The following is a 13,169-nucleotide window of genomic DNA, read 5'->3' on the forward strand; positions in this document are numbered from 1 at the left end:
CTTGACATTACACCCGGAAGTTAGCATCTAATCTTGATAAATTTCAAGAGGAAATAAATTAATTTACAAACAGTCAGAGCGGATTTATATATCAGGAGGGAAATCGGTAATAGACCGAAGAAGAAACAAGGAAGAAGATAAAAATGCCCCTGGCCACCGCTTATTTATATTAGTTTTTTATTTCATTGTATTGCATTATTTAGTTTCTTCCATTTTCGTTGTTTCCACTTTGTTAATGTCGTTCACTGTTGTTTTTTAATGTTGTTGTTAGTGCTGTTGGCTAGTGAAAAATAAAAATCACTATTTAACTTGTTTTTTGTATTGTTTTTTTCTGAATGATTACTATCACATTTGATATAACGTCACTTTGGTACAATAAAATATAGAATAATGATAAAAATTATTTTCTAAAATACTGATAATAAAAAAGTATAGATTACACCACAAATAATATGTTTAAATAAACAAAATTTCAATGAATGACGAAACTTCAAACAAACAATAAGATTTTGGAATAATAAATATTTCCATTTTTTATGTTACGTCACTACTATTAAAGTTACAAAATCCTAAATGGAATATTTGAACCAATGGAATTAAAAAATATTACAGCTAATCACAAGGGAAAGATTTGAATCAATGAGCAATTAGAAAAGGAAAACCAATACGACAAAGACTTTACGGACTAATAAGATAGCGAGGTCAACGACCAATAAATGAAAAGTAGGACCGAATGGGAACAAAACTAATTAACAATAAATTAAATTTCGTATTGTAAAACTTAAAAAAACGTAAAAATGAACAAAAAGAGCTTACTTGATGGCAGTTTTGAATTGAAATTCCAAAAGTTCACAAATCTGTACGGTAGATTATCGAGTGAATAGAGAGCCACATAACATTGTGTGATGCAACTTCAGCATCGACGTTTTCGTTGGCAGTTAAGCAGTGCATAAAACGCCGTGCAATTAATTTTCAAATCATACTGCCATTAATTGGAAATTTTGTAACAAATGTGGGTAAAAACATTGGCTCAAAAAAGTTGATAAAAAATTGATACAGTATCAATTTAGATTTTCACGCATTAATTCATGAACAGTAAGGGATGATGAAAAAATCAAAAAATACTTTTTTATTAACTTAAATTCATTGCTTATTGTTTGATTTACTGCATCAGGAAAACGAAAACCTAATGAAATGCATTTAATTAAAAGATGGCGTTCAATAATTGCAGTTATGGCATTTTAATGAAGTATTTAAAACAAATTTTCAGCAATATCTAATCGATCATTTTATCACAAATTTGGTAAAGCGTTTGAAAATATTGAGAAATAAGGTTATTCAGTTTCAAACAAGAAACGTCGTTCTATGAAGCAAAGAATGATAAATACCTGTTCAAAAAAAGTAACAACAGCAGTCACAAAAGATACAGGCCGCACAGAATTCCTTAAGTGCAATGATGAAGCAATGTTCCACATCAGCAAAGGGACAACGCATTAACTGTCAAGTTGCCAGAAGGCTGAGTTTCGAGTGATTAAGCTCCATTGTTTAGTAATTACTTCAATGTATCAGCCCCGTAGTGTGATCAGTTTCTTGGAAGGGGCAGATATGATTTTGAGAGGGGCGTGTGGTCTTGTGACATTACTTTTAATAGTTCATATGACCACTTTGCATACATCAGTATATCAGCTCAAATTTTCGCTTGAACGTGCGTAATTTAGTTATCACGATGGCTGATTATTCAATATTTTATTTTACGTCTATGAGTAATTGATATGTGAGTTTAGTAAAGTTGCAGCCTATGATTTCCAGCTTTTTGAAACTGTCGCAGAATCTCCTCGTTAGAAATGCTTTCCAGAATTTTGCGTTCAAAAAAAATTATCACAAGATTGCTCATACATGCGTGTGTCATTGACCGCCAAAATGAGGATAGTAACCTTGAGCGGGTGCTGACACTTGCTTCAGAAATAAGTGAAGACATGCCTATAGTCAATGCAGCAGCGGCTAATTGATATGAATTTGGGAATGCCTGATGGAATGCCCGTGAAGGATGGCAATAATTTCATCCAGATGCGCTTTTTCAGAATCGAATTCATTTTCATGAAAGGTCTTTGTGGTTGTAATTTTCTCTTCTGTAGCTAAGACATTCACTTCTGACAGATCAGCCAAGTATTTCAGGGTTTCCAGATCAAAACAATTTGGACCTCTTTGCACAGAAGAAATCGATTTAATCAGGTCTTTGTTGGATTCACAGTTGCGCTTCTCTCCGGAGGGAAAAGCATAAGATTTTACTAGGGCAATGGCAATACCCCCCATATGCCCTCCCCCGGGGCTCGACTCGACGCTAAGGGGCTGCAATGTATGCTTATGCATCGCTAATAGAATAATGCAAGCTTGTTCACATGTTGATAAACGAAAGTCTGAGCAGAAATTATTTTTATTCAAAAAATGAATGAAAAACCAAAAACAACACAAAAAAGTAAAAAAAGTATCAAAAAACAAATACGTTTCCACGTTGTGTGAAATTAATTTCTCATTTGTATGTTTTCTACTTTAATTTTCAGATATTCATGGATCAGATAAGAAGAGTTAATTGAACAAATGGCTTCAATTTCCACTTTGCAACCTATTTTGTTCAGTTCGTGTAGCTAAAAGGATATAATTATCATTAGAAGAACCAGAATTCTGATCTAGAATGAACAATTATAACGATGAAAAATAATTCAAACCTGGCTAATGAGGAAATGATCACCGCTTGCTTCAAAGCGGTTTAACAATGAGTAGATAAGTTTTCGTTCTCGAATGCCTAACATCAATTTCTGCGTATCGGATAAATTTAAGCTGTAAAAGTAAAACATGCCAGGTTGATTTCAGTTCAATCTCTTTTTACTTTTTACCTGCTAATTTCCGAAGGATAAACTCCAATCCATTTCATCCATGGCAACAGAACATTCACTCCACTTTCGTAAGAAACATTCTGCAAAAATAGACTTCAAATACATTCCATATCATTTGCCAAAACAAATCAATTAGGTTTGAAAATGAAAAGTGAATAATTTTCAGCAAATGTATATTTTCTGAAGCATCAACATTGTAAATATGTGTAATTGTTTCAAAGGCATATAATGAATGTACAACAGCCTACAACATCTTAAACATTGACAAATAAAAATGAAAATCGATATTATGCTTTTGGAAACACTAACTTTTTTAAATGATTAACACTAACATTTTTCAAAAATAAAGTTTTCCAGAACAAAATGAGAAAAATAATGCGAAACAATATAATTTCATCATTCTATTACAGAATCATTTTTTATGAAATGAATAGTTAGTTCACTTCTTGAAAAATCTACATTTACAGAAATTTTATCAAAAATTTAAACATATAACATAAAAAAGTAAATAACTTTAACACTTATACTCAACGCATGAAAATAATAAAATTTACATACCATAGGGCCATATTTGTATGTGAGAAATATTTCAATTCCTATAAAAAGCATTCAAATATTTAATCTGTAATACTATTTAAAAAATGTACCACATGGATCAGCATCCATTAACGCAAACATGGGCAATTTCAGATAATCGTACAGTTTACGCAAAAACAACCTTGTTGGAAAATCTGGATAGCCCTTTGCCTAAAAAATATATTTTTACAGATTTATAAATACCAAGTGACCAATTTACCGTAACAAGTATTGCAGACCGTAAAACACTGTTTGCTTTTTCCATTGCTAATTTTTCAAATATTGAATCTTTTTCAACAATTAAAATGAACGTTGCTGAAGTAGTGAGCACTTGAAATTCATCACTACGAGTAGGAATTGTAGAAATCGAGTTACAATCGACAATTTCTGTGTTGCCCAATTGAAAAACCAAGTCTCCAAGAACTAATCCTTTTGGGGAAGATAACTAAAAATGATCAATTCATTTAATTAATATTTAATTATTGAAAATAAATAAAATCTAACAATGTTAAATTTGTATCGCGGTGTCACAAATATTTTGCAAATAGCTTTAATTGCCCTATCCAAATCGCCTTCGCTTCGAAACAAATAACGATGTTTGTAATACAGATTTCTACAATAACATTTCTGTTAATGCCTGTTAACCCTTAAGAAAGGTATTTACCGTTTAGTACAATACTGCGAATTACGCAAAAGTGAGTAACTTTCAGACAGCAAGCAAAGAACAATAGGAAACATATGACAATTACGAGTTGTCATTTCGAGCGCATATTCTTTAGCCCTAGGTCAATAACGTAATTTACAATGATATAGCAAAATGGAAAATTACCTTGGTAAATAGAGTGCAGGTCGAGGTCCTATAAAAAGTGACAAACAAAATGCAAAAATGCAGTGTTCAATTTTTCGTAAGACCACATCTTGATCGGTTTTTGCTTGAAAACATTCCATTGATTTCCACCTGCCCTCAATAAATCAGCATCAAAATGAAATATAAAACGCAACATTTATTTCTTTTTTTTTTATTACATAACCAAATAAAACAGCCCACAAATTAAGTAGTGCCTCGTTATTTACAGCAGTTATTTTTAAAATGAAAATTGAAAAACGTGAAATGAAAAATGACACTAAAAATATGACAATCTATTCAGCGTTTGGAGCAAATATGGAATTTGAATTCGTTTGAATATGGAATAATGTTATCTTTATAAAACAAGAACAGTTATAATACATTTTCTTTGAAAAACAAATTATTTGAAGCAGCGTACTGTAATACAGATAATAAAGATCTAATTCATTATACTGTAAAACTTCCAACCATCTGATATCAAAACCAAACATCATTATTCGTCTTTTAATGGAGAAGATATCTACTGCTTTTAAAGCAAAAATGAACAATAAAAATTGGTTTACTGTAAACGTGGACAAAATTTTGCTCGCATTCTTTCATTTACACAGTATTTTCATTACTCAATTGTTTGATTAATTGAAAATGTTTTTCGCATGATTTGCTCATATGAAGATGCGTTTGTACAGTATTATTATTTATAAAAATCTGTTTCATGAATGAATGAACATAACTTAAAAGTAATATGAATTAAGTAAAATGAACTTATATAATTTGTGAAAAAAAATTAGCTTCAGATCATCATTCAAGAATGTGCCATGCATTCCACGACAATTTTGAGTTTGCTTTGTATGTAAAGGGCGGCACAGACCGATTTAATAATTTCCATTCATTATCTTGAAGTTTAAAAAAAAATGTACGGAGCAAAGATACAGCTCTGTTTTCACACGCCGCTTTGCCTTCGGAACTGATCTCGCAATTGCAAATTGCATTGCATAAGTCCTTAATTTTCCAGTCGCTCACTATAAAAAGAGCTACATTTCCATCATGATTTCTTTGAATCTCGTCAAGTATTTCGTTCCTAAATTAAACAAACCATTATTTGTAAATAAATTGTGTAGTTAAAATTATTCAAAAATTGTTTCCAACCGCTGTGAAAAATCTTTTATCCGTTTCTTCGATTTGTGTGCAGTGTCAACTCTGTGAATGTTATGTGCACTAAACTGGTCTGTTTTAATATGCCACCATTGATTTTTGTCCATAAGTTCGGAGTCTGCTTCTAATTTTGGCTCAATTCGAATTTTTATGTGTCCACTTGGATCCACCACTTTTAGGATTATATCCGCCGTTTGAACACAACGGAAATTCGGCGCCGCATATACACAGTTTCCCAACAATTGCGCGTTTAACACATTGGCAGAAACCAAACCTTCGGCGTACATTTTTGCAGTATTACACCCGACAGTTGTTAATGGCGGATCAGCCAGCCAAGCAGCTTTTCCACCTTTGCGCCACATCAGTGTTCGTGGAAGATTAGCATTGCCAATTTGACAAACGCTATTTTCAGGTAGTGGAAAAGATTGGGCTTTCATTTTGCTCACTATTCGGCTGATGGAAGATAAAGCTCCCTTCTTCTCCAGGCCCGGCAGCCAATCTGCATCCTCGTAGATGTCTTTTGCAGATTCTGCCGCTCCAATAGCGATAAATAATTTTTCATCCTGACTATCCCTGTAAAAACAATTTCAGTTGTTCATTTATATGCTGAGAAATAAGAAACTAAAAAAGTTTTACAAATGAAAAATCAATTGCGAAACTTACATGGAAAATGTGAAGAAACGAAGCACCTCGCTCTCAAACGTAGGAATGTATAAATAACATTTAAGCTGGTAAGTTAGGCATTTTGTATGCAGTAGTATTTTAAAGTATATTCACTTTAAACATTCATTTAACTCGTCTTTAAACAATTTTTTGCTTACCATGTCCGCTTTAGTGCAAAATCTGGCTAATCTGAATGTGTAAAACAGCAAATTTTAAAGTGATTTTTTCCAATGTTTGACTTTGTTCATTGGCCCAAAGGATCCATCAGAGAGTTAATATGTTTAAACATGTAAATATAATCAAGCAGCTGCTCATAAGCGGCTCATCTGCCATTGGCTTTGTTCGTGAAAATGTTTGCACAAAGCTAAAAAGGCAGTGGAAAGGGCAACGAGAACTCATCGAGCTGCTAAGATTCATCTGCAACAGGAAAAATGACAAATAAATTTATTAAATGAAAATACTAATCCTGTTAAGTGTAATACTTTTCAAAGGACACCAATTTTTAGATGGAATAGCACGAAATGTTTCATTTATTTAGTTATTTAGTTCCAACAATGCAGCACAGCACATTTAACTTTCGAATTCAAATCAGTTTAAACAGTTATTTAAATAAATCAAATTATCGCAAGTTATTTGTGAATTTTTTTAAATAAAATTTTCAAATAAGAAGTCTCACTCAATAGTCTTTTTATTAAAATAATGGAAACAAAAATAGCAAAACAAAAATATATAATGGTAAACGCTGAGTAAGACGTATTATAGTCAAAAAGTTATTTCAGTACATGCTGTGATAAGAACATGAAACCAAATTTAATAATACAACAGCAATTGATATGGTTAAAAATATTTTAGCACTCTTGTTAATCTTCCAAGTTATGAATGCATTTGTAACACGCGATGTTACGGTTAGCTTTGGTCGGTCACCGATGCTAGGCACATCACTAATTTTTAACCTCTATTCATAAATATATACAAGCACGAACAACACACACTCGAGCGTGCAACTATTCCGCTATCACACAAAGCGCCTCAAAATTAATTTACATATGTATATATTAATTTTGAATTGGCGCCTGTCCCATTTTCTTCCTCTCGACCTTGACTTCCTTTTGATTGTTTTTGCGATCGTACCCATTGCACATTGATCATCAATCAATTATAATTAAATCAATTATAATCAATTAAAATTATAAGATCACAAAAACGTTGCGTAATACTTACATGCTGCAAATTATGTTGTCTCATGATTGTAGAATAGATCTATCATGTCGCATTAAGTGCTAAATTAATAAAATTGCATACATTATTAATTAGTAATGTTTGTTTGAAAAAATACTGAACTGCTTACACAGTTTATTTACAACCAGAAACAAAACAACAAGTTTTCTATTACTCACTTGAAAAGCTGTTTATGTGCATATAAGGGGGGAGGGGGACAACAAAAGCCACCGCATTAATATCTAATTTATTGTTGCAACTTTTATTTTACAGTTCACTACACAGTTCACAGCTCTTAACACAAAGCCTTCGTACTTCTGTGTCATTTAAGCATGCTCCAAACACAGCCCAAATTTTGCACATCGGATGAAAGTCTTGACAAACAGAGCTTGCATCTAAAATCCAGAATTCTTTTACTGACCAAAAATTAAAAAACCTTTGAGCCTACCGGTATTTGGGAAATAATTGTCGCGATTTCCTGGTAAGAGAACCATAGCAACTTCTTTGATGCCTTCTAAAGTTTCCTTTCCTGTTGGTATAATATGCGATTCATCTAAGATGAATCCATCTTGATTGTCTTCTTCTGGGCGCAATTCAACAAGAAAAGAATATTTAATTCCTGCTACAGCTTTTGCCCAATCTTCAGATCCTCCAGAAGCAGGGTCTAAAATAACACAGCAAACTGTGTTCTGAAAACGCAATTCAAATTGAACCAACAACAAAATGCTAATAATGAACAAAATACACAATAATTGAGATTTTTCCGCTTTGTTAAAGTAAAATTTTCAATGTACAATAATTGCAGCACATACACAGTAAGTCAGCTCCTGTGCCCACACGGTATCTAGTTCCATAGACATTATATATAGATTGGCAAGCTGCTAATGCTACTTCTCTCTAAAATTTAATTATCCTGAGCAAGTCGTTTTCATTTTACAAGCATACCAAATCATGCACATCTTTCGGATAGGAGTAACGTTGATTTCCATATGGATACATCCATATTTGTGAATAGGAATGCAAAGTTAGGAATGCTCCTAACTGATCAGCTCTTTGCAATATAAAACGTTCTATTGCTTGTGTTTCCGGTTCGCTGAATGCACTTCTGCCACTGTATGTTTCCTGACATGGATCCTGACTACCACCCTGCTGGTTCCATTTAAAATCAAAATTTCGGTTCTAAAATATTGAAGTGTTGTTTTGAAAATGTATTTCACGATATCAATTAAACGTGAACGAGTGTAGCTTCTTTATAAGATTTTTTTTTAATTTAAAACTAATCTTGTTCCGTAGTTTCATACGATTGATGATTTTGTAGATCAGACTCAGTTAAAACACAAGTATTGCAAAGTATGATGCAGATGAAGCACCAGGAATTGATACGCATTGGAAACTTACGAGATCAACACCGCGACAGCAATATGAATTTTTAAACGGTTGGCAGTTTGCTGGAGAACGATTTTTTCTCCATAATCTTACCTTAAAATACAAAACGTACTTAATATGTACGTCTTTTTTTCCAGTTTTATATTAAAGCGGAGAAAAAAGTCAAAAGAATGAATCTTGCTGCAGAGTTTAAATTTAAATTAAATATTTGCATTTACCCGTGGATTTAAACTAGACCGACTAAACTCATAACCATCAGGGTTTACCACCGGCAGTATGTACCACGTTAAGCCGTTGACATATTTCTGCACTTCCATGTCAAAATTATATCTTGTCACGAGCTATTATAATGCTATTTAAGTACCAGTATATTGAAAAAAATATTTGTTTTACATAATTTATAATGTATAAAGCTGTACTAGGTGCAATCCATTCACGTGCATGAATACCAGCGTCAATCCATATTGCCGGTTGACTGCTGTAAAATCTACCAATCTAAAAAATACATTTAAATAAGAAATTAAAAAATTATTACTTTAACTTCATGTAAATAATTGTTTTCTAAAAATTCATATTATATATAATCACAAATTTAGGTGGCCATGGATGTGCTTGTGCAATAGTAAAAATTGAATTTTTTTTCAGATTTAATGGAAATCAGAATTAAAAAATATTTCTTCTACAAGTATTTTTTCAAATTCACCTTTGAATATACTAGATGTATTAATATTTTTAAAACATAAATTAGCAATGATTTGTTTTATATAGAATTTTTATTTACTGAAAGATTATAATATTGAAATACCTGTATTAAATTGATTTCCCGATTTTCATGCGTATATCCAATAGTGTGCACCTTCGCTATGTGTGGATATTGTTTCTCCAGATTTCGCATGTAATTTTGAATCTATCAATATATTATAAAAAAACAGATCAAGGTAAAGCAAGGTTTTTAGACATACTTCACTGTAAGAATGATAGACACTAATATCAAAGTAGGGAGTTGTTAAATAGTTAAAGCGGCGTACCCTTCCTTTGCTTCTTCGAGTTTGCTTTTCTGAAAGAAATCTAAACCGCCTATTTTAGTTGGAAATTTCCAAATAAATTACTTTTCAACGTCTGGTATGCTGATGCTGAGGCTGATATTGTGTTCCTTGCATTGAAACAAAAATTTATCCATGCTAATGTCATTTACCATTATATCGACTGTTGAATTGAGAAAAGCAGGTGGCCGCCAAAAATCAATCTTTCATAAAAATAAACAATTTAAAAAGTTTGCTTAAATCAAACAATTTCAATTTACTTGATCACCGTCAGCATGCTGATACATGATTTGCAAAAACTTGAGCTGTGATTCATTTGTTGGAACAGTGCGCATAACTTTGTAAACTCTTAAAACAGTTGCATCAAATTTTGAATGCAAAACAATTTGTTTTTTATTAATTATTAATTTAATTAAAAATTTTATTCATTGGAATAAAACAAATTAATGAAAACATCATGTTGGCAGCATTTCTTTAATGAAAGAAGTTTTTTTTGAATAACATGTTCACTTTGAATATTGATTATTAATTGTGGAATAAACAGCTAAAATTGCTTACGCATTCGATTGCATTGCATAATTTTCCTTGTCAGCAGTGGCGGTAATCAGCATGAAGAATGGAAATATTAAAGAAACAAGTTGAAGCATACTGTTTGTTCACTACAATGCTAAAGAGATGTGATGAACAAAATTTACTATATGCTTTCTGAAAATAATATTAGCATTATAAAAGTATTTGTTCATTGTCAAATTTATTGTTCTGCTATATGTTTATGCAATAATTAAAAAAAGAAAGGTAATTCATTAAAAAAAACAAATTTTCTTCAAATGTGCTTCAATTGCAGCTAAGTGAATACCGAGAAAGTGTCGCATATTTTGTGATATTGCAACTTTATCAGTATGATGAATTGAGCAAGAGGAGTGAAAAGAATACAACTTGGCAGAGCCAGTTAAAACTTCATCCTGTTTAAATTTCCATCTGGTTCTTCAGCAAAGAAGCTGACGCACGGCCGTTACCCAATTTTCAAACTAAGGCAAACTTTAAGATCATCAGCTTTGTAAAATGATGTAATAATCAATTATTAATCGTTTATTTACAAGTAATTCTCTTTGGATATTTATGAATGACTTGAGATTTTTCCAACATTGAAGTGATTTATAGAAATAAAATATTCAATGTTACATTATGAAACAGATTATTGAAATGTAAAAAAATGTTTTTTTCCACTATTTCTTAGAGCATGAAGAGTATAAATAAATAAATAAAAGTATAAATGCACACACATATTTATAGATTGATAAAGCTTAATTTGATTTCAAAAAAAATAGCATAAATTGATTAGCATACACATCTTAAATGATGATCTATTCCACTTTTGTTTCGGTTCTTATAACAATATAAACTAAGTGAATGAAAATAAATAGCCGTTGCTTTAACAAATTGTTTGCATTAGCCGTCGAAATTCCTGTTTTTATTATGTAATAAAATTGTTAAGCTAATGCAAACATTGACGCTCGATAAACCCAGTGAGACGTACAAACATATTTGATAATCAATCTTCACATTTGATTATTTACTTTTGTAAAAATTTATTTCTTTTTAATCCAAAGTGGCATATTTGCAATTTTTCAATTGATATTAAATATTTGTGACGATAAATTGTTCAAGTGGCATATTTTTGCTTCAAAAATATGAGCACAATTTCAAGTTGTGCTAAAACTGAGTGCAGTGGAGCAGTCCATTTTTACCATACAAAAAAGCATATAGCATATAGCACTGCAGAGCAGAAACGCTCAAGGTGATTATACCCAATATAGCCCGTCAGCAAAACTAGGCCGCCAATTATGTGATTACTGTTACGGTTTGAAGTGGTTATTAGTCTGCAGCACTAGTTTGTTGTTTTTAGCAAATCTAGCCGATGCTACCACCACTTGAACAGCTAGTTTGCAGACGGTCGCAAGAATATTACAACTGCTTCTTATAGCAGATGGAACCAATTGCAACTGTACACTGTTTTAATTATTATGTTGGTTTACGGTGGATGGTTGTCGTTGGTCGATTTGTACAGTCGATTATTTTTGATTCTGTTTTTGATAATTACAAAAATTGCATCTGCTGAACAAAGCATACTGTGTCCACCAACATCCCGAAGTCGTCTGCTGTTAATGTTGGGCGAAGGTTATAACAGTCGTTACATGAGCGTGGACAAGCCGACGGATTTTTTCATGCCTGAATTTGGACGTTTGGATTACAATTGGCCGGCAACAAATTCCCAAAAACCATTTCCCATGTCTCCTCATGGCAATGTAGGAGAATTGAATTTCAAAGTTGAAGCCGGCCATCAGCAAGTGTTGCTTGGAAATGCTCACAATCAACGTATTTTGAAACTGTTGTCAAATCTGAAAAACAGATCAACAATTGTCGAAAGTCCAAAAATGGATAAATTGAAAAGGGAAATTGTTGCTGGAACAAGTTGGACTCATGATGCTGGACATTTGGAACAATTGACTCGTGTCGATTTGCCGTGGACTTGCGAAGAACAAGCAAATTGGATAGATCTGGGCGAGAGTCGATTTCCGCGTTTCGTTCGTTCTGTTACTTGTTCATCTGATCGTTGCTTTTACGGACATTATCGATGTCGACCAAGAGCTTTTACTGTGAAAATACTACGACGACTGACCGCTAACTGCATAAATGACGACAACGGACAGCTTGTCGAACCGTGGGTATTTGAAGAGTTCGCTTTGAATTTGTGCTGCCAGTGCACCGCTTAATAAATAACATCCACTACAACTGACCGTATGTCGTTCATTTTCATCATGACTGTTGGTGCATGTCGTTGACGTGTTTGTGATGTTTTTATCCTCATTAAAAATATTCTCCACCATCTTACACTATTATTATTTGTACTCTTTTCATTTAATTTAATATCCAAAAAATCTATTTTTTGCGAATGGAAAGTTTAGTGGAATAATTACCGTATGGATTTAGTTGGAAGTTTTACAACAGAAAATAATCACAAATGAATAATGTGAACAATTGAAAAGAAAAATGAAGTCAACACTAAATATATTGGTTTGATGTTGAATTAAAACAACAAAAAAAATCTACATTTCAACAGAAATGCTTATCAAGTACACATCTGTTCGAGAATTTACATATATTTACATAGATGTGCGCAAAGTGTGCATATTTTATACTGGTGAAAATTGTAATTATTGCTCAAGTTGAAGCAAACAATTCAGTTAAATTTTGCAAATAATAACCGAACCACTTTCACACTGCTAATAATCCACTGGACAAAGATTTGAAAAACAAATGCAACTATTTTCTTACACAATATTCAATTTCCCCCTTGGATGACGATGATGAAATTTTTTTTTCAATTCA

At 32.2% G+C, this 13,169-nt stretch overlaps 2 protein-coding genes across 2 annotated transcripts; one reads left to right on the forward strand and one right to left on the reverse strand.

Moving 5' to 3' along the window:
* Positions 1-2,001: 2,001 nt before the first annotated feature.
* On the reverse strand, positions 2,002-10,390 carry Tsp_10437 (carboxypeptidase B). Its single transcript, XM_003372831.1, has 15 exons — positions 10,338-10,390; positions 10,040-10,127; positions 9,765-9,793; positions 9,130-9,214; positions 8,296-8,529; positions 7,799-8,039; positions 7,622-7,745; positions 5,464-6,042; positions 5,248-5,395; positions 3,691-3,915; positions 3,542-3,641; positions 3,453-3,490; positions 2,895-2,974; positions 2,727-2,838; positions 2,002-2,349 (listed from the first exon to the last, which is right to left on the reverse strand). The coding sequence occupies exons 1-15, from the start codon at positions 10,388-10,390 to the stop codon at positions 2,002-2,004; spliced, it is 2,484 nt and encodes an 827-aa protein (XP_003372879.1).
* A 1,080-nt stretch (positions 10,391-11,470) lies between these two features.
* On the forward strand, positions 11,471-12,553 carry Tsp_10438 (putative snoRNA binding domain protein). Its single transcript, XM_003372832.1, has 2 exons — positions 11,471-11,577; positions 11,764-12,553. Exons 1-2 carry the CDS (start codon positions 11,471-11,473, stop codon positions 12,551-12,553), a joined length of 897 nt encoding a protein of 298 aa, XP_003372880.1.
* Positions 12,554-13,169: the final 616 nt, after the last annotated feature.

The sequence above is a fragment of the Trichinella spiralis genome, assembly GCF_000181795.1.
Source record: "Trichinella spiralis strain ISS 195 chromosome Unknown Scfld8, whole genome shotgun sequence".
Classification (NCBI taxonomy): Eukaryota; Metazoa; Nematoda; class Enoplea; order Trichinellida; family Trichinellidae; genus Trichinella; species Trichinella spiralis.